Raw genomic sequence first — 22,034 nt, 5'->3', positions numbered from 1 at the left:
TTGCTGCCCTAGAGCTAGCTCTACAGACCAGGCTGGCCTTGAACTCACAGAGATCTGCCTGCTTCTGCCTCCCAAGTTCTGGGATTAAAGGGGCGCACTCAGGAGGCAGAGGCTAGCGAATCTCTGTGAGTTCAAGGCCATCCTGGAGTATGAGCAAGTTCCAGTACAGCTAGGGCTGTTATTCAGAGAAATCCTGTCCTGAAAAAAGAAGGAGGAGGAGGAGGAGGAGAAGGAGGAGGAGGAGGAGGAGGAGGAGGAGGAGGAGGAAGAGGAAGAGGAAGAAGAAGAAGAAGAAGAAGAAGAAGAAATAATGAACCTTGGGGAAGGAGCTGGTTGCTAGCCATCAGCACGCATCAGAGATCTGAGAAGGATAAATTATAGCATGAAGTATAAACCCAATGGTCTCAGTATTGACTAAAATGATAGATACTTACCAACTCCCTGAACAATAACTCTAGCAGGCTCCGTGGTCTTGATGGCTTTGTTGGGGGCAGAGGCGATCTTCACTATCACATAGGACAGCATTACATCTTCAGGTGCTGCACAGGACAGTACAGGCCTTCAGCGGCCAGACACAGAAGATCTGGTTTTCCTGTGGATGAGGAACTTGGGAAAGCTGGCCTACCTTGACTGAGGCGGAGTAGGACAGTCAGCCCAACAGTGTTCACAATTTATAGAGAGTCCTGGCAGCAGACAAGGCATAGGGTACGATTTCCCAATGCTTACCATTCCAGGTCTCTGCCACCTGCCTTCTCTGGAGACTTTAGGGCTGCTTCCAGGAGCTGGCATATTTGTCTATCACAGGACGCTTCTTCCATTAAGCATTTAAAATGCCATATTAGGCAGCTCTTGGAAAAGTTTTGAGAGCCATCTATGACGTATTCCCAATCTTTAAGTTGCTGTTAGTTATTTGCTTCAGGCTGGCTTAACCTTGAAAATATGTACTGGAAGCTAAATGAAACTTATTTTTATAATTATCTACGTTGGTCCTTAGTGTGACAGCAAGTACAGTTCTGAACACATTACAGAATTTAATCGCTTATAAGGTGACTGGCAGTTTGCATATCTTCCCCTCCCCCTTTTTTGTTGTTTTTTTTTTGGGGGGGGGGACAGGGTTTCTCTGTAGCTTTGAAGCCTGTCCTGGAACTAACTTTTTGTAGCCCAGGCTAGCCTCAAACTCACAGAGATCCGCCTGCCTCTGCTTCCCGAGTGCTGGGATTAAAAGCCTGTGCCACCAGTATTTTATGTTGTTTCCAGTGTTTAGTGTTTGGTACTCATAGCTATGGCAACAAAGCTTTATCTTTTTATTTATTTGTTTGTTTACTTTGTTATTTTTTGTTTGTTTGTTTTTAGTGACAAGGTTTCTCTGTGTAGCCCCAGCTGTCCTGGAACTCTGGCCTCAAACTCGGACATCTGCCTGCCTCTGCCTCCCAAGTGCTGGGATTAAAGGCTTGAGTCACCACCTTCCAGTCAATTTAATTAAAAAAAAAAAAACTTCCAAGATTTCCTTCTAAGGAAATTAAAAAGTCTCTAAACTGTGGGTTCCTGTAGTATCAAAAATAAATGCTATTTTTTTTAAGATTTTATTTACTTAATAAGTATACAACAGTCTGCCTCCATGTATGCCTGCAGGCCAGACGAGGGTGCCAGATCTCATTACAGATGGTTGTGAGCCACCATGTGGTTGCTGGGAATTGAACTCAGGTCCTCTGGAAGAACAGTCAGTGCTCTTAACCGCTGAGCCATCTCTCCAGCCCAATAAATGCTATTTTTAAAGTACCCTTTCTTACTTCTGGAGGGAGAATCAGGGCACAGCCTCAGTCTGGACAAGGCGAAACCAAAGTCCAACCAGGCAAACAGCTCAGTGCTCAACATCTGGTCTTCCTCAGGGTCCTCTGGTCCCCAGGAGGCTCAGCTCACCTCTCTGGCCCCACCCTCAGGCAGCACACACAGCCTGACTTCTAGGCTTCAGCTGGCTCCATTTCCTGTGGCTGCTTTTCCTGGTAGCCATCACTTGGCACCAGTATCTCCAAAACTGCTGCGGTCCCTCTCCTGGGGTCTCTTTAGGAACTCCAGCCCTGCCACACAGTGCCAAGCCTCAGCTTCTCTCCATGACCCCTTCATGCTCTTAAAACCAATACCACCTCTGTTACTCTGTAGATCAGCCTGGACTTGAACTCAGATCCATCTGCCTCTGCCTCCTAATTGCTGGAATTAATAGTATACACCATCACTGTCTGACATTTTTCTTTCTTTCTTTCTTTCTTTCTTTTTTTTCTTTCTTTCAAAGACAGGGTTTCTCTGTGAAGCCAATAGTCTAATTTTGTTATTAATTAATTTATGTATTTATTTTAGCTGTTCTGTTTTTCCTCTTTTATCCCTGTCAGAGTAAGGTGGATCACCTGACATAGGACAGAGAAGAAACTTTCAAATAAGCATGCTTGGGCCTAGAGAAGGGGGAGCCATAACCCAGCCCAGATCCAGCTTTTCAATAAAGTAGAACAGCATAAAGCAACTTTAATATTACCTACACCCTGAGGGCATTTGAATTCTTCCTAAATTGAATCCAGTGACCAGGAAGCTCAGAAATAAAATCCGAGCCCTGGCCATCAAAGTAGTCATGGCAAGTGATATTAACTGTGGTGGCTAGCAGCTGTCAGCAGCAGAGACAGTAAAAACAAAACCAATAAATACAGAACACAGAAAGCTCACACTGAAAGGAGACCAGCCAGAAACAAACATGTGGTGTCCACCGTCGTTCGTACATTCATCTAAGCCTGATCCATTTCCATCTTGGCTCCCATGTTTGCTGTTTGCAACAAAACTTTTACAAAGGCAAGACAAACGAGACACAACAGCAGACCAGCAACCTCAGCAGGGACTTGCAACGTCTCCCTTTTTTGCTTTGGATGGGATAGAGTTGGGTTCCATCAATCCCAAGATCAGGATCCCAACAGAACCAAATGTCACGGAAAATGACTCTGACTTACCAGGGGAGGCCTCTGTAGGTACTGGCTGCTTCTCTCAGCATGGCTGTTCATTCTGACAGTCCACAAAATCGAAAGCTCATGGCAGAGCCACAGAATGTCTCAAGGTGTGCACCTCCTGAGGTCTAGAGTCCCAGAGTGAAGGTCCCACTTTAGATTTTGGTGGGTAGTCTGATCTCACTGGGGTCTCCAGAAAATATTAATCTTATCAGGTGAGAATAAGACCACTACAAGTTTTGAGTCAAATCTGAAGTGAGCTTTATTGAATACTGGCCAGGACGATGGACAGTGGCCAGGTCCATACCTGGGATTCCCAGAGTATGCCACTGAATGACATTAGACAGGGGCTTAGAAAGGCACAACCTGCAAGGCTGTGTACTTCCCACCTTTGTTCAATCAGGGGCAAGCATACATCCTGACTACATACATACTTCCTGCCTACATACCTCCCATCTATGTGTGATCAAACACATCCTGGGCAGTAGGGCCAACCAAGCTTGTTTACAGAAGCAAAAACACAGGGCTTGTTATCTTCCATGAACAACAGCCCCCGGTGTTCCAGGAAGTTACATCCTTGGGTAAGTGGGGCTTACAGGTTAGAGGCATTTTTTGTTTTATAGGCCTCTTAAGCACAGTAATTTAAACTTAAAACATAATTTTAGCTATCAGAAGGCCAGCCAGGGAGACACAGTGAGACCCTGTCTCAAAAACACAAAAACAAAACAAAATGAACAAAAAGTAGGTGTGGGCCAGATTTAGGCTGGAGGTCATAGTTTATTTCCATGTGTGATTAATAAAGACACAGAGAAGTGTATAAAAGGTGATATTTCTTTAATTTAATGTTGTGACCTGGAAAGACCAAGTTAGCTTACGTAATCTAGGCTTCCTCTTTACACACAAATGGAACAGATAACAAGATTGGCTCAGATTTCCAACCCCAAGGAAGAGCCAAACTGGGTCTCAAATCTTTAGGAAGTCCCTGCAGCAACCCTGCTGGGCCCAACAGGCTCCACAGGGTGAGGGGTCCCCCCTCGTTCCCCTCTCTGTGGATGGCATTACACACGCCTTCTTGGAGAAGGGGCCAGTGTGTAGCCACCTCCTGTCTCCAGGGGATCTCTTCCTGGGACCACAAGCATGGCGCCAAGTATCCCTGTGTGCACGCCTGGAAGGGTGGCTTGGCTAAGACCTGGAACTCTGCTGTAGCCACTGGTCATGAGTGACTCAGTTATGGCAGCAAAATGGCCAATGGGAAGGAGATGTGGGGAGAATGAGTGCTCAGCACTCAACAGCAAATCTCAAAGCTATACAGACAATGCCTGCCTGGCTGAGGTTTTCGTAAATGCCTCAGAGAGAAGGTGGAAAGACAGACATGTCCTTCAGCCCTCTGAGACTATGTCCTGCTTGAGCACAGAATTAAGAGCGCCCCACTTTCTGTCTCACCCCTCCCCTCCCACCTCTTACATTCAAGGACAGTCCCTGCTTTGGATTCAGTCAGCCAGTGGGGGGGGGGGGGGGGGGCATCGACAATGCACCAGGTACCGAGTAACAGAGCAGGGGCGGGGAACACTGCTGAGCAGGGCTCTAATGCACACTGTCTTTCAGATGTGTGGTCCAGCACAGAGGAAACAGGGTGGCCACAGAGCCTGGAGCCCTCCCAGAAGGGGTTCGGCTATAGAATAAATACGACTGGCTAGACGTGAGCTCTCTAAAAAACTAATACTAAAATAAAGTCAAAATTAGCGGTTCGCCTCAAGTGCACTGCAGCAGGAAACAGGAGTCCACAGGGTTCGCCTTCTAACTGACAGCACCTGAAGCCCACCTGGGTCAAAGTCCGGGGTGGGGCAAACTATATAACAGCTACCCAGAGGCGTCATGGAAGACAAGAGAGTGGCCAACCCATCCCCACCACACACAGCATTCCTGAGCCAGGCTGGCTGCATGTGTCTTGGAGCATTTCCAAGAGCTGGGCTGTGCCAGGATGGTGGTGGCACACAGCAGTAAGGAGCGTCCCCTGAGAATGGAGGCACGGTGGGAGGAAGAAAGGGCTGGGGTTTCCCAGTGGCGCTGGGAGACATTCTTCTGTGGGTGTTATTGCATTTCTGCCAGCGCCACTGGCAGGATGGCACTAGAAAAGGTGGCGTACCTGAGGTGGGGCAGCCCATTGAAGATCTTGTGCCGTGCGTGACATGGCCCCAGTGAGAACCAGTCTGTCCTTAAAGTTGTCCCGGACGGAGTCTGGGCGATGTCTCAAGCCTTAGACCTTGACAACATACAGCCCATCGCCAGCACACACAATCCCAGCTAAATCTCCCAGATTTAAACAAGGCAGCTCCACTGGGTCCCGGAGCCCAGCAATTTCCTTTTCCCAGTCTCCTTCATTTCTCAGACTAATAAGCCCCAAATATCTATCCAAGAGGGAGCTAGCCACATGGTCCACTTGAAGCCACTCACAGAAACCACTTACAATCATGGCAGAGCGCTGGCTTGAACTCTGCCCTCACTGGAGGATGCTGTCTGGCTGCCCATTCTGGGCCACCTGTCCAGGGTCAGGGGCCGGGGCCGGGGTGGGTGTGTTACTCTGCAGGTAGCGTCGGAAATCTTTAATCATGGGCCGGAGAACCTGGATGAGGACACTCAGGGCCGCCTGGGTGCCCTCCATAGCCTGGGCCTGCCGCTCCTGGGCGCAGGCCTGCACCTCCTGGGAACGCCGGATCATCTGCAGCAGGTCATTCTGCTGCTCCAGGTGCTGGGCGATCTCCTTTATGTGGAGGTTGGTGACCCGCTGTTCCTGGATGAGCTTGGCCGAATTGAGGGCGATGCGGCTCTTAAGTGCCTGCGGTTTGACAGATGCGTCTGCATGCTGAGTTATCATCTCCACTGGGGCCTCGGTTGGCAGGGGCTGAGGAGGCTCGGCTGTGCAGTATTCCACCACTCCCTCCTCCAGGGTGTGAAAGGTGGCCTCAGTGGGGACTGCCGAGAGGAAAGAACAACAGCAGAAGCAGGTCATTGTTTGGAAGAAATAGTGCTGGCTCTGCAACACGGGTAGGACACTGAACCCTGTGTGGCAGGGAGGCAAAGGGGAATTCAGGCCTCCCCTGGGTCTATTGACATAAAAACACAGTATCTGAGAGGTGCAGCCCTCTTTGTTCCTCCAGGCTGGGATGGAACCCAGGACCTTGTATATGGAAGCATGTGCTTTACCCTCGAAATACTCCTCCAATCAGATTTCAGGATTGTACTCTATTGGTAGCCAAGGGAAGCCCCCAGATCTGACAATAATGCCAGCAAAATCTTAGGGTACTCATCTACTGCTCTGCACTCATTAGCTCAAGGAACCCTCCAAGAGACAAGAGGTGGACACTGTCGTCTTCAGTTTCAGAGATGATGAAACAGAACCAGTTTTCTGGGCCACTTTGAATTAAGTTCATCCCTTCTGTGTGACCAGTCAAAGAAGGAAGGGCCATAGCAGCTCACGTGTTCAGAAAATGCCTCCCTGTCTCTTTAATCACCTTGGTTCCGAAGATACCTAAACATCCAGCCTGGTGGGGGTGGCGCACACCTTTAATTCCAGTACTCAGAAGGCAGAGGCAGGTGAATCTCTTAGTCTGAGATCAGCCTGGTCTACAGAGCAAGTTACAGGATAGCCAAGGCTACAAAGAGAAGCCCTGACTCAAAAAATAAAACAACACCAACCATAAAAACCAAAACACCAAAAAATCCTAAACATCCTTGAAGATGCTGTTCCAGAATGGTACCTGACTTGGACCAGCGCTTTTCCTCCTCTTCCCACTTCTTATGGACTGGAGAACTATGCAGAGGAGAGCACACACCCACACACCATTGAGAGTCTGGTGGCTACAGTTCAAAGCCTATCATGGCCTAGCAGAGTTCACAGCCGTGGGCACACTTCCTTATCTCAAACACAAAACCTAACCAAAGTTAGCTCTGTTATCAATGACGAGAACCTCCAAAGGGACATTAGGTGCTTGGGCCTTCGTGCATGTGGGAAATGTCAATCTTGTTTATATATTCTATATGTTCATATATATGTAGGTACACATGTGTGTGTGCACGTGTGTGTTTGTGTTCATATGGAGGGGATCAGAAGACAACTTCAGGTGTCATCCCTCCAGTGCTGCCCACATCTTTTCTTTATTGAGAAAGGGTCCTTCACTGGCCTGGGCCTCTCCAAATAGGCTGACTGACTGCTAGGGTTACAAGTGTGTACCTCCTTCTATTTTCCCTACCTTTGAATGCCATCAACCATATGTTCCCTTCACATCAGGAATTCTTGGGTTTCTCCTCTCATAGTTAAGCTATTCATACATACCTCATCTGCCGTAGTAGAATACAATTGGCCTATATATTTAATTTTTGCAGTGCTAAGCAAGTATTCTACCACTGAGCTATCTCCCTAGTCTCCAGGGAATGGTAAATACTTTTTTTTTTGTGCCTAACATACATGTCTTGATGAATGGATGAACAGATAGAAATCATGACGGTCCTGAGATGTGCCTGGTGAATGTGTGTGTATTGAAAACATAGACTACCTTTGTGCAGAATGGACATCTCACTTGGGTGTAGAATTCCTAGCTAATCATTCAACAATATATATCCTGGCTGCCTAGGAATACAGCAGATCCTAAATCCCATGGGGCTACAGATACAGTCTCTTGTCTTCAAGGCTGTATAGGTCAGCAAGTGGGAGTCATGGACATCCAGCTATCCACATGCTGAGGAAGTCCCCAAAAGAACAAGATCATTTCTGTCTGGGGAGTTCTTGGAAGGCCTTATGGTCTTTCAAGATCACCATCTGACTTTAGACCCTAGGCAGCCAATTTGCCCCAGGCTGCCCCAGCACTTGCTGACCCTTCCCATTTATGCGGCAGAACTGAGCAGGAGAGGTCACTCACTCTGTGTCAGCGTGACCGTGGCTGCAGCTGCCGTGGCCGTAGGTCCAAGGGCCACGGGATGGATCTCTGTGGTACTGGGCAGGCTGATGATGGTGGCCTCACCCAGCAAGTTGCAGATGCGCTGTTGCATAGGGGTCAGCAGTACTGGAGCTATGGCTGTGCCACTGCCACCACTGCCACCACCTGCCCCAGGTCCACCAGCTCCATCCTCTTCTGTGGGCCCTGGGGCCTCGCCACCTTCTACAGCAGCTCGGACTTGGGCCACTTTGCGGCGGACTTCGGTCTTGAGGTCCGACCACTTCTTCTTGACTTCGGGCAGCTCCCTACGGCAGGTGGCCACAGCATTGACTCTTCTCAGGATGCCATGCCAGGCTGCACTCTTGGCAGCCAGAGGGACCCCAGCATTGAAGTGGTTCACCAGCAGGTGCTTCTTCAGCTCTAGTTCTTCCACAATGATCTCCACCTCCCGCTCTGAAAAGTTCATCTTCCTCTTTTTGGCTGGAACAGCCATGGCCTCTCCTAGCCTCACTTCTTAAAGAAATTATAATGCCCTCAACAACCCCAATTTCCCTTCTCTTCTTTTCCAGCCTCGCCTCTCGCCCACCCCCCACCCCCAAAAAGGGGGACAAGTAGGGCTTGCTTGAAGCCAAGCACCAGGCCTTAAGTAATCCCCCTCGCTACGCAAAGTGCGTAGGGCCCAGCCCTGACCGGCCCGACCGCCGCCAGCCAGCTGCGTAATGGCTTCCTGAATCTGCCTCTTCCGCTGGGGTGTGCGGAGATCCGCCCACTTCCCTTCTTCCCGCCCCTCAACACATCCCTGGGAAGCCCCGCCCTCCAGGCTGGCGTGCCTCAGATCACTGGCTCTCCAGGCCTCTCATTCCTCTCAAGGACACACCTATTTGCCAGAACTGGCTTGCTCATTGGTCTACAGGCTTGTCTGTCTCATCAATGCGTCCTCCCACATGGCCTTTATTCACACCCATTGGGAAATCAGTCTGTTGTTCAGTTTTTGGTATTGCGACTATTACATTGTTAAATTCAGCTATTTTATTGGTAGTTTAGGAGACTACTAGAAACGAATCTTCCGATTTTGGTTCGTGTTTTCGGTCTTGAGCCGTCGGTGCATTACATTTTCACTTTATTCATTGTTCCTAAGGGTGTCTGCTAACTTCAGTCCACAGTTGCCCTCCTACAAATCTCATTTCCACGCATAGCTACGATCTCTCCGCACACAGCCGCTCCCCCAGCCTCCGCAGTCTAAGTAGCTCTTCTGAATGGGAACTGGACACAGGGCCTCCTGCTAGCCTAGCGTCAGCCAATCCCCGCCTCTCCCAGTTTGAATCGACTCAGAGCCAGCGTGGTGGCCCCGCCTCCTCATTGATCCCGGAGCCGCCATCACGGCCTGTGATTGGGCGGCAGTGTACCAGGGTCCGCGCCTCCGCGGGCCGCGGGGCGGGGCTCCCGGAAGCGGCCCCTCCCTCCAGCCTGCCGGCTTCTCGAAGCCCGCGCTCTCCGTCTGGGTAAAGTCGGCGTGTTTCTCCGCGCTCCGGTAGCCTGCCTGTCGCCCTCAGCCCCGCGTCCGCCCCCCCCCGCCTCGCGCCCGATGGTGAGCAGTGTGTTGTGCCGCTGCGTGGCCTCCCCGCCGCCGGACGCCGCCGCCGCCGCCTCGTCGTCCTCCTCGTCGCCGGCTTCCGTAGGGGACCCGTGCGGCGGCGCCGTCTGTGGCGGCCCGGACCACCGGCTGCGCCTGTGGAGTCTCTTCCAAACACTCGACGTCAACCGCGACGGCGGCCTCTGTGTCAACGACCTGGCTGTGGGGCTGCGGCGCCTGGGACTGCACCGCACGGAGGGCGAGCTCCGGGTAAGCTTGCGTGAGCCGTCCACGCGGGCAGGGAGGATTCCGGGAGGTCCTGGGAGCAATCCTCGCCGCGGGGACGGGCTACGGGGCCTTTGGCAACCCTCTGGAGCTTGGCAGGCTTGAGTGGACGCTGCAGGAACCAAGCAGGACCCCTGGAGTTGGGGTTAGTGTCCCTTGACTGACAGATGGAAAGGACACTCACACTGTGTTGAGCGTGGGACTCCTCAAGTGGGTGCCCGGGACGTAAGAAAAGCTCGTCGTAGGTACAGGTGGCACCCTTGGGTCTCTTTGATGGGCAGAAAGCCCCTTGCTCCTACTTTCCTTAGGGCAGAAGACAAATCTCAAGAATGCCTTCCGGACCTCAGGGTCAAGTTGGTGCCAACCCTGCCCCACACCCAGGTTCCTCTGCATCCATTCTCATCTTCACCCCACCCTCTTTTAATCCCTCTCGTTTCCATGCCACCGGGGCTCCTGGTTTGGTTGCTCGCAGAAACATGTGGGTGTTGTGGGGAAGAAAAAAAAATGGGAACTGGGTTCTAGGCAAATGTATGTGGATGTGGGTGGTGCCGACTGAACAGTTCTGGCTTAGGCCCAGCCCCCACGGCTGTTCCAGAACACTGGGGTCACGAACCCTTTATGGAGTTGGAGTGTGGATACATTAAAGAATCGGAAGAAGGAAGATTCTTTTTTTGTTTTTGTTTTTTGTTTGAGACAGGGTTTCTTTGTGCAGCCCTGGCTGTCCTGGAACTTGATCTGTAAACCCGGCTGGCCTCCAACTGACAGAGATCTGCCTGTCTCTGCCTCCGGAACGTTGGGATAAAAGGCCTGCGCCATCACTGCCGGGCTGGAACATTTTTTTCAAAAAGTGAAAGTGGGGTACATCTAAGGATATAGTTGGCTGGAGTGGGGTGGGCCAAATCCAGGAGACAGAGGCCTCCAGAGAAATGGCCACCTCTGGGGCTATAAGAAATAGAAGTGCTGGCGTTCCTGCGCTAGAAGCCCTGAGCAGTGGCTTTTTCTTCCCTTTCGGTTTCATGGTTGGGTTCCCAGTTTGACTTTAGCTGTGGCTGTCCTTTACGTTGTTTTGGCCTAGTCTGGCATACAGTATGCTTGGTTCTGCTGAGCAGTTTGTCTAGTAACTTGTTTCTTTCCAGAGTTTGTGTTTGGTTTGTTTGTATGTACAGTAATTAAGAATCTCATAGCCAAGTGTGAAGAAAACCTGGTAAGATGGTAGTGAATCATGACAGTTTGTTGCTTGGGTGGGCACACGTCAGGTGTCATGTCCAAGATAATCTTAGATCAATATCCAAGATATTTGGCCTACTTAGGATCAGCGTAGGAAGCCCAAGCACAGCACTGTGTAATGTAGAATCCTTGGGTTAAGCCCAAGAGATTTACAGATAAGGTTTCTCTGTGTAACCATAAGAACTTAGTTTTAGGGGCTGGAGAAATGGCTTGGTAGTTAAAAGCATTTGCTGCTCTTCCAGAGGTCCTGAATTCAATTCTCAGCACCTACACGGTGGCTCACAACCATCTGTAACTGGATCTGATGCCCTCTTTTGCCCTGCAGGCATACATGCAAACAGAGCATGCATGTGCATAAATAAATCTTGTAAAAAAGAAAACCAACTATAAAAAAAGTTAGCTTTATACAGAATAGTGTTATGAGCTGGATATTTCCATCTAATTCATCTAATGAGTAAATCATTTTCCTTTGTTTTGTTTGTTTTGACGCTGGGTGTTACTATGTAGTAGTTCCGACTGTCTTGGAACTCACTACATCAACCAGGCTGGCCTTGAACTCGCAGGGATCTGACTGCCTCTGCTTCCCAAGTGCTGGGATTAAAGGTTATTTTTGAAGATAGGATAGCTAAACTCAGAGGATCTGTGCCCCAGGTGTGGGGGAGCAGTGCAGCTTGGGGGTCCAACTGAACCTTGCTCTTAGGAGCCTATACAGTTGTGTATGGTACCAGGCACACAGGAAACAGCTGGCTGTGGGAGCGTGTTCCATGTTTATACCAAGCTTTGTGACCCTGCAGGAGTCACCATGTGCTGGTATTCATAGCATATCTGATATTGATCCTAATCCATTTTTTTGGCAGTGATTTTTGACTAAAGACAAATAAGGAGAAAGTAGCCATTCTCCAGTACTAAGAGGAAGCCTGTTTGTTTGAGACATTTTCTGGCTCTGGTAGCTCAGACTCAGAACTCATGCTATGTAGCCCGGACTGGTCTCAAATGCACAGCCATCTTCCTACCTCAGTGTCGCTGTGTGTCTGTCCTGCCCCACCCTTCCATGCTGGATTATAGTTATGAGCCACCACCCAGGTAAAAGAAAACCTTTGGTTAACCGAAAGGAGCTTAGCTCCTTGTGGTTACTCTGACTCCACAACATTTGACTCTTTGACTGACCTTGGTTCTGTGACATGAATCTTTTTTTTTAGAGGATTGAAAATCGATTTATTAAAAGGTCAAAACTCCCAAGAGTGGGAAATACCCTAAAAGTTTTATTGTTACTGTTAACCCGGAGCTCTTCTAACTTAAAAAAAAAAAAATTTAAGTTAACATACCAAATAATGTGTGTCATTGGGTATCTTCATATGTGCTTCATTAATACTTTGTCTTTACTCGTCTCCCTCCCTCTCTTCCAGCTTTGAACAACTTAAATTGTTATGCTGCTTTGAGAAATATTAGAAATGATTCACTTTATTAGTTTATTGCTTTAGGGGAAACATTTAAGCATTAGAAAGAAAAATGTTCCTTTCTGTAAATAACTAGGCCATAGCGAGACCCCGCACCTCTTGCACACCCCCCACCACTTCCTGTTGAATTCATTACTATTTGCTGCCTGAAGGAAAAGGCAGCACGGTAGTTTTTGCAGAACTGGTACGAGCCAAAGAACTTGGGGACCCCTTGCGTAGAAATTTGCCTGCTGTGGGATAAGCTTTGACAAACATGGTGCAGCAGGAAGCTGCTTCCCGTGGCCCATGGGAAACTGGTCTGAGGTGGAGGTTTTCATAGGAATCAGCTGTGAGCTCTTATCAGCGGATGCCGCGAACAGGGGTCATGTGACTCCACAAAGCCTCTTGCTAGCTTAGAACAGCTTGACGTGAAGTTTTCTTTTAAAAATAAACCAGTAAGTTTTGCCTTCTGCCTTTGTTCCAGAAGAGACTGAGACAGAAAAATTACTTAAAATGGAAATGGGCAGAGAAATTCATGGCAGCCAGCCAGGGAAATTTTCTTCATAAGGGGCATGTGAGGAAGAAGCCTGTCTTGGGACAAAAGGAAGGGAAGGGTTTATTAAAGAACTAAAAGATGACATCACCGGCAGTGACTTTAGGGAGATGACACTCAGACTGGGCTACTTATAGCACTGACTATTTTGGGCATTTTCATGTGACCAAACAAAATTTATGTCTTAAAACAAGTTTAAAACATAGGTTAGTACTTGGCAGCCAAGTAAAGGAAGAAAGCAGTTTGTTTTACCTGTAAACAGCTGTGCTTTTCTCTAGATAAGATTTGTGGGCACTCACAGGGGCAAGAGTTTCATCCAGAGCATTCAAGATGCCGTGTTGTTTGCTATTCTAGAGCCCTACAAAAACAAACATGACAGTAACATGATTTTACATCATTTTACAAGGGAAGAAAGAACCAATCCAAAATGATGATGCTTTTAGTGGTAGCATGGCTTCAGGTTAGGAGAGTGGCTGGGCAGGAAGATTGCTTGAGTCCAAAAGTTTAACGCCAGCTTGCCAAATATTACAAGATGCACTCCTCTCATCTTTAGTGAAGTGAGATCCAGACCTGGCCTTTGGGGAGAACTTGAGAAAGATGAAGCCTCCCCAGTGTTGGGAGGGCCAACACAGGGTCCTACGCAACTGAAACAAGTCATGTGCCCCGAGCCACATCCCTAGCCCAGACACCCACTCAGAAACAATCACGGTGCTTCCACAATACAGCCTTCAAGGTTATCCCAGACATCCCATCAAAGAGCAAGAGTTCATCTTGCCCTGTCTTTTCCCTGACCTGAGTCATGTACACAGGGCGTAATCTCTGTTGACTTGAAATTATCAAATCAAACATTGTTACTGGTGAGCTAGTATCGTTTAACTAGACAGCATCTCTAAACTTCCGACCTTCTTCATATTGGCCAAAACTAGATAGATTTAGAGAAGATAGTCTTGCCTAAAGAAGAAAGGACTTATTTTTTGATACAGGATCTCACTTAGCCCAGGCTAGGCTTGAACTTGCTGTGTTACTGAGACTAACTTTAGAACTTCTGATCCCTGAGTGCTGGGATCACAGGTATGTGACACCGTGCCTGGTCCAGGACTCTGTGCATGTTAGGCTGTAGGAGGAGCCGCTTAACCCCAAAATAATCACACAAAAACTGTATTAATTAAATCACTCTTTCGCCCATTAGCTCTAGCTTCTTATTGGCTAACTCTCACATACTAATTTAACCCATTTCTATTAATCTGTGTATGGCCACGTGGCTGAGACTTTCCTGCTAAAGTTCTGGGCATCTGTCTCCGGCAGGGCTATATGGTGTCTCCACCTTTCTTTCTCCCAGCATTCAGTTTAGGTTTCCCCACCTACCTCTACCCTATCAGGCCAAGCCAGTTTTCTTTATTCATTAATGGTAATCACAGCACACAGAGGGGAATCCCACATCACTAGGCAAGCACTCTACCAATCCAGATACATTCTCAGTCTCCTCCTACCCCCTTTGGGTGAAGACAGGGTCTCTTGTAGCCCTCACTAGCTTGGAACGTGCATCTATTCTCCTGACTCAGCCTTAGAGGGTTAGGGTTACAGGTGTGAACTTTATGCCCAGCTATGGAAGAGCCTTTCCCTTGGGAAGGGGACAGACATCATTGGCAATAATGTAGTGGCCCATTAGGAAAACCTTAGACTGAGTGTATTTATTAAATTCATTGTGCTATATTGTTGCCAACTTAGTTATTGACTCAAACTCATGATCACGGGACCAATTTGAAAAGTGTGTACATATTTGAAACTGGGCATAGTGGCCCTGAGGAGGCTAATGGGAGGGGGTTGGAAGTTCAAGGCTAGCCTGAGGTGCATAGTGAGTTCTTGCCTCCAAAATAATACTCCAAAGCTGATACTGGGAAAGATGGACCAAAATGATGAGTAGGAATACTTACTTCCTAGTCTGTCTGGAGTGAAGCTTCACAGATGCATCCCTTTGTTCAGAGAGACACTAATTACTAAGCTCTCAGAAACCACATGGGAGTGGAGCAAACATCCTCTGCTGGAATTCATTTGTAATCCAGCTAAATACAACTGTGGGTAAAATCAGTGGACAAAATTATTGGTCTACCAAATGCATAGAATTTTCCCATTTCCTATTAGAATTGGGTTTTCTTGAGACCTGGATTTTCTTGTCTTTCCTTTCTTTTTTCTTCACATATATAACTTTATTTTATGTGCACTGGTGTGAAGGTATCAGATCCCCTGGAACTGGAGTTACAGATAGTTATGAGCTGCCATGTGGGTGCTGGGAATTGAACCCTCGTCCTCTGGAGGAACAGCCAGCGCTCTTAACCATTGAGCCATCTCCCTAGCCCTTCTTTTTCCTTTTCGGTTTTTTTGAGACAGGGTTTCTCTGTAGCTTTGGAGCCTATCCTGGAACTAGCTCTTGTAGACCAGGCTGGCCTCGAACTCACAGAGATCCACCTGCCTCTGCCTCCTGAGCGCTGGGATTTAAGGCACGTGCCACCACCTCCCTGCTAATCGTTTCTTTTCTTTTCTTTTCTTTTTGTTTAAAGATGTGGTTACTCTCTGTAGCCCTGGCTATGCTGGAATTCACTGTGTAAACCAGATTGACCTTGAACTCTCAGGGGTCTTACCTATTCTGCAGAATACTGGAATTAAAGGTGTGTGTCCCTACACCTGGCCTAGAATTTTGGGATTTGAAAGTCACTGACCACCAAAGTCATGCAGTTCCTGCTCAACTTTCCACTTGATGTAGGATCCTCTTGTGGCATCATTCAAGGAAGGTCATCTAACCTGTAACCTGGATCATGTTAGTTCTTTGTTATCTGAGACCTATAGTCTTATGTCAGCTATTCATGTGCTGAAAAAGTGCCTTCAAGAACAGAAGAGCAGTCATGCAGGAGCCCTTTAGGAAGCCAAAAACTAATATACCTATATGAAAATGTCAAAATGAAACCCATTATTTTATTTTATTTTTTTATTTTTGTTTTTAATTTATTTATTTATTAAGGATTTCTGCCTCCTCCCCGCCACCGCCTCCCATTTCCCTCCCCCTCCCCCGATCAAGTCCCCCTCCCTCATCTGCTCGAAGAGCAATCAGGAAACCCATTATTTTATACACTAAAAAAATTTAGTAAAAATTTGAAAACCATGAGTCATGGTGGTGTACATCTGTAACCCCAGAATGTAGGAGGCTGAGACAGGAAGTTTTCAAGCTTGAAACCAGCCTGGAGTGCATAGTGTGAGACCTTGTTGACCTCTGCCCCCAGTACACATAACGAAAATTGGGAAACTTGCTGTGTTATCTTCCCGTGATGTCTGCTGATCCTGCTAAAAGCTGTAGGTGTTCACATGCACATCTCATGTAATGCACCTTGCATGGATTTTATGGCTTCCTGGGAGTTTGCTAAGACTCAGCCAATGCAAAGAAGCCAGTGGGGAGAAGAGCATGCATTTTATGTTCTGTCTATATAATCCCAAATAGGGTTACCCATAGAGACAGAAAGTAGATTACTGGTGTTCTAATCCGGGAGGAGAAATAGAAATGTGGTAGGGAGGGGTGGTAGGGTTTCTTCTTGAATGCTAAAATGTTTTCAGGTGAAAAATGACTCTGAACACACCTACAGAGATACTGAAAACCACTTTTTTCAAAAGGTTCTCCTGTATCCCAGGCTGGCCTTGAATTTAGTCTGTTGGCAGTGATGACCTTAACCTCCTGAACTTTCTGCCTGCCCTGTGCTAGGGGCAGAAGTAGGCCACCACACCAGGCTTATTCAGTGATGGTATTAAAGTCAGGGCTGTGCTTCACTGGTAAATACAGCCAAGCCAAATCTCTGGCTCCCAATTGTGCCCTTTAAATAGTGGATCTGTGCGGTCTATGATCTGGACTCAGATGTTCCTATAGCTTGTTTGCTAACTGCAGGACCATGACCAGGAGGTCCACCTTTCCCAAGAATCTTTATCAGTATGGCAGTTTGAATCTCTCATTTCAGATGCTGGTTATATGTATATATATATATATATGTATGTATGTATGTATATATACATATATATATAGTGTGTGTGTGTGTATTTTTCCAGATTTTGTCCACTTTTAATAATCTAAAAAGTTTTTTCTTTTAGATTTCTCTTTTCTAGTTGCTTTCTGTTGCTGTGAAAACACCGACTAAAGCAAACTTGGGGGAAGAAAGGATTTATTTGGTTTATGCTTCTATGGTACAGTTCATCATTAAGGGAAGTCAAGTCAGGAATCTAGAGACAAGAACTGAAGCAGAGCCAGGCGATGATGGCGCACGCCTTTAATCCCAGCACTCGGGAGGCAGAGGTAGGCGGATCTCTGTGAGTTCGAGACCAGCCTGGTCTATAGAGCTAGTTCCAGGACAGGCTCCAAAGCCACAGAGAAACCCTATCTCGAAAAACCAAAAAAAAAAAAAAAAAAAAAAAACTGAAGCAGAGACCACAGAGGCTTACTGACCTTCTTCCTCTGGCTTGCTCAGCTGCCTTTTTATATAGGCCAGGCCCACCTGCCTAGGCATGGCACTGCCCATGGTAGGCTGTCCTTGCCCATATAAATTAGCAATTAAGAAAAACCCCATGGGCCAATCAGATGGAGACAATTCCTCGACTGAGGGTACCTCTTTCCAGGTGACTCTATTTTGTGTCATTAGTTCCAGTTTTCCAAACAACAATCAGGTTTTTCCCTTCACCCAGACTTGCGTGCTCCCGATTCACTCTGGCCACCAGGAAGCTTGCAGAGAGTCGTGCTGTGACACCTGCTGCCTTCCTTGGTCAGAAGGTCAGGAGATCAAAGGAACGGCCCGCCTTAGCCTAGCAAGTTTCCCCGTTCTTAAACAGCACCTTTGTTCTTGCCCTACCCCAAGTGCTCTGCTTCTTGGAACATTTTTGTGCTGCCTGACTTGGTGGCAGGGCTGTCATCTGCAGCATGGCAACAGGCCTCCGATATTTTTTGAGACAGGGTTTCTCTGTGTAGTTCTGGCCACTGGAACTCGCTCTGTAGATCAGGCTGGCCTCAAACTCAGAGATCCGCCTGCCTCTGAAGTATTAGTATTAAAGGAGTGTGCCACCACTCCCTGACTAGCCTCCAATTTTTTTATGCTAAGAATTAGAATGTTTTGCCGAGCGGCGGTGACACAGCCTTTAATCCCAGCACTCGGGAGGCAGAGGCAGGCGGATCTAATCTTTTTCATATTTATTTTTATTTTATGTATATATGTTTGCTAGCTTGCATGTATGTATGTATGTATTACATATGTGCGTGCACCATGTGCCTGTCTGGTGCCAATGGAGGCCAGAAGAGGGTATCAGATTAGGTTCTCCTAATTCGCCCAGACTGACCTTGAGAGTTTACCTAGGCAATTATCCTCTGCCTTCCAAGTAGCAGCAATTGTAGGTGTGATCCACTGTACTGGGTCTGATACATACCAGGTGACATTCCTCCCGTTGATTGTTTAAAAACATAATGCCTCAAATTGGTTAAATATGCTTCTGCCCCCAGTCTGCGCATGCGAAGAGTGAAAGGGTATGGGGAGTAAAGGGGGTGTGACCGTGGAGAGCAGACTCATCCGCAAGCTAAAGCAGTTTGGAAGCAGGTGTGGGTTCTGAGAAGCCTGGCCTTGTGAACCTTGGGAAGATTAAAATGAAGACATTCTAAAGGACGAGATTACTGTTTATAGATGTGGGTGTTCAGTCCAGATGTTTCCTGGGACACAGATGCTCACAGCACTGACCTTCAAGCATTTTGTTCTCATTAGTCTTGGGTAATGTTGCCTCGATTTCAGAGATGACTTTGAGGTTGAGAAGGCAAGCTTCAGTAGAGTTTAGTTAAAACCTTTGAAGGTTTTACGCTCTTGAGTCTGAGGCCTAGAGGTTGGGCCAAGTCAGTACCAGGACCCACTGTTTGGAGTCTACCCAGTTTAGTTCAGCACACAGTCTCCTTCCTCCTAAGGGATTGGAATTTACCCTTAGCTTTTACAATATTGCACTGGGTGTACATTCCAGCGACCCCAGCACTCAAGAAGAGGCAGAACTGCAAGTTCAAGGCCACTATGTATGAAAACAGATGAAACACTTTACAGTGTGCTCTTTGAGCTTATGACATTGGCACATCAGTGCATAATCCAAAGCCCCTCAAAAGGTAAGTGTTGCTCCAATGTGTGGAGCAGAAAAGACCTGAACGGTAAAGACAAGACACCAACAGCAACAACAAACCCCAAAGGCATTGTTCTAAAGATGCATTTCCCTTTAAAACAAATCAATTGGAATGAGGCAGCAGGAGCTGGATTTCCAGGAAGCAGGGGGTGAGTCACGGACCCTTCTCCACTGGAGCCGAGGAGGGAGGCAGCTGCTGTCCCCGCTGTTCCTGCTGCTCCCTGAGCTCTCATTATTCCAGCCACCCTGGGCCCACCTTCCTCCACCCTCCCCCCTTGAGAAAATTCTCAAGCCACTGAAATGTCAGTGGTGAAAACGGTAGAGGAGGTTAGTTTGGGGTTTTGTGTCTTGCTGGGAATCAAACCCTGGGTCCTGTATATCCAGGCAAATGCTTTTACACTGAGCCACACTCCTAGCCAGAGAGAGTAGTTTAGGTCACCAAGAACTGAGGAAACTGTGCTAAACCTTCCCCTTCAGTTGCGTGGCACAGTGAATCATCCTGTTAGATTAAAGCAGTGACAGTGGCCACCTTAGCCAGTTCTATTGGCCTTTGCGCATCTCCACATGCTGAATCTCTGTTTTTGCTTTTAGTTAGTGTCGTGTATATTTATTTGTAGATAGGTATTTAGATTTTTATTTTATTTTATTTTATTTTGAGATGGTCTTACTGTGTGGCCCAGGCTGGCCGCAACTCAGGAGCCTCTGTCTCCACCCCCACCGAGCTTTGGGTTATAGTTGTTCACGGCCATCTGTACTGACCGGAAATGTTATCTTCAGGTGGACTTTGACCCCATAGGATGTTAGATCTGGAGCACATTCAGGTTTGCAGTTCAGCCTCCACACTCTGCTTACCAAGGAAGTGGCTCGTCCAGGGCTCTGCAGAGGCATTGGAGGGAGCTATTCCAGTAGCACCCTATAGAACACACTGGAACGCAGCTCACTTTTTTCCATTTTTCTTTCATGTTGTAGGTGTATTTTGTTTACTAGAGTTTCTTCATCTCCAACCTATAGGAAAAGGAAACTAGGACCAGAGAACTAGATAGTTTCATAATAAATATATTTCGGAATGGGTTTCAAGAGCTAGTCTGGTTCAAGCAAGTCATTCTTTGTTAGAATTCTCCCAACTACCCTTGACAGTTCTGCTGCCTGTAGAAGGCAGTCTGAGTGGTTTCCTCTTCCTGCTCTTTGGTTATTTATTCCTGAGACAGACTCTCACGCTTTACCCTGTCTGGCCATGAGTACATCCCTGTCTGCCTTTGTCTCCCAACATCCTTGTGGTCTTGGGAAGTTAAGGTGGTACCGCATCACTGATCTGTTTTGTTGGACTCTGCTGGGTTGTCCCGGCTGGCTGGGAATTCCTGGGCTCATATAATCTTCCTCCCTCTGGTTTCTATGTGCTGGAGCTACCTGATCTAACCTGATCCCAAGCTTTGATCCTTAAGTCAGTTTTTGAGAAACCAAAAACACTGTTTTTGGCAGCTCTGGGAATCAAATTCCAGGGCCTTGTGCAAACTGGGCATACACTGTCCCACTGAGGCTGCTGGTTTGTCTCTGGACTCCCAGAAAGTGGAAGGGTGTGGATGGGAAGGTTTTGTTTTAGGCACGTGGGATTTTACATGTCGGCCTCTGTTTGTATCTCTCAGGAACTTGATAGATAATCTAATCAGAATGAGAACCGTGGTCTTGGGAGAACGTAGATCACGGCGTGTTTCAGTGAAGACTGGCTTCATTCTTGTCCTAATTTTGTACACTTTTTCTTTTAGAGACTAGAAAAAGGCATCTTTGTTGAAAAGGCATTCACCTTGAACGATGGGGACGGGCTTTCACCAGCAGGAACAAACCACTCAGGAGACTGATGTGTAGACCTCTTGTTCTCTGCCCCAGTCAGGGGTTTTCTGTGTTTCCCTCCTCGATGCAGATTAGGGGATTCCATGCTTTTCATCACTACCAGCTTTACCGCCTGAGCAGTGCCAGGGGACAAGGGCTGGCTGTTCCTTGTTCCTTAATTGAGGGCTGAGTCACTGGCAGGAGGGTCTGGTCTGGTCTGTTCACCCTGCCTTACATCCCAAAACTCTGGCTCCCATAGGGTAGCTTAGTGAAGGGAACTCAATTGAATTAGCTGGTTGATTCGTTCCAGCCTAGACACCCTTACCTGCTACAGTTGGGTCTCTGAAATAGTAAATCGTGACCACGTGGCTTGGAACTCCTGTGTCTCTTTGTACATTTCTATCTTTTGTTTGTTGGTTTCAGTTCTGGTTTTGGTGAAAAGCCTCAGAACAGTGATTCTCTATCTGTGGGTCTTGACCCCTTGGTGGGGTGTTGGGTGACCCCTTCACATGAGTCACGTATCCAATATCCTGCATATGAGATATTTACATTACAATTCATAACAGTAGTAGAATTACAGTTATGAAGTAGCAATGAAAATAATTTTATGCTTGGGGGTCATCATAAGGAACTGTATTAAAGGGTCACAGCATTAGAAGGTTGAGAACCACTGCCTTAGAGCCTCAGGATTGACCCATTTAGCTGGTGGACAGGGGCCTCCCTGTGACCTCATTGGCATAATCAGTCCTCATTATGAAATCAGTCAGCCAAATCAACCTGGCTTTCTGTCAAATGAAGTTTGGCTTCATTTTTTTTTTTTCATTAAAAGGCAGGTGTTCCCTCTGACAGCACCTGTTCTGAATGTTATGCAAAGTAACGCAGAGATGAGTAGCAGGTAGTTAAATAGGTAGGCAGGCGTGGAGGTTGAGGTGGGCATCGTGGGCACGGGAGCAGGCACTCCCGTGGCTCTGTTATGAGGCTCCCGCGGCCCTCTGTGGTGGTCCTGTGTGCTCTGTGAGGGTGTTCTACCCTGAACACTTA

At 47.6% G+C, this 22,034-nt stretch overlaps 2 protein-coding genes across 3 annotated transcripts in view; one reads left to right on the top strand and one right to left on the bottom strand.

The window, feature by feature from the left end:
* Nucleotides 1–3,233: 3,233 nt before the first annotated feature.
* On the bottom strand, nucleotides 3,234–8,618 carry Naif1 (nuclear apoptosis inducing factor 1). The gene is made up of 2 exons (XM_041674684.1): nucleotides 7,901–8,618; nucleotides 3,234–5,957 (listed from the first exon to the last, which is right to left on the bottom strand). Exons 1-2 carry the CDS (start codon nucleotides 8,409–8,411, stop codon nucleotides 5,485–5,487), a joined length of 984 nt encoding a protein of 327 aa, XP_041530618.1. The 5' UTR covers nucleotides 8,412–8,618; the 3' UTR covers nucleotides 3,234–5,484.
* A 760-nt stretch (nucleotides 8,619–9,378) lies between these two features.
* Slc25a25 (solute carrier family 25 member 25) overlaps nucleotides 9,379–22,034 on the top strand; it is a 33,502-nt gene continuing 20,846 nt past the window's right edge. Inside the window, exon 1 of one of the 2 annotated variants that reach the window (XM_041674565.1) lies at nucleotides 9,379–9,761. In XM_041674565.1, the coding sequence (XP_041530499.1) occupies nucleotides 9,504–9,761 (258 nt within the window). In that variant the 5' untranslated portion in view covers nucleotides 9,379–9,503. The remainder of the gene's footprint in view (nucleotides 9,762–22,034) is intronic. The other variant, XM_041674566.1, reaches the window with a different exon arrangement.

Source organism: Microtus oregoni, unplaced genomic scaffold, assembly GCF_018167655.1.
Source record: "Microtus oregoni isolate MIOR12 unplaced genomic scaffold, Mior012 000025F_ref0000491, whole genome shotgun sequence".
NCBI classification, from domain to species: Eukaryota; Metazoa; Chordata; class Mammalia; order Rodentia; family Cricetidae; genus Microtus; species Microtus oregoni.
This window is presented reverse-complemented; position numbering and strand designations above follow the sequence as displayed.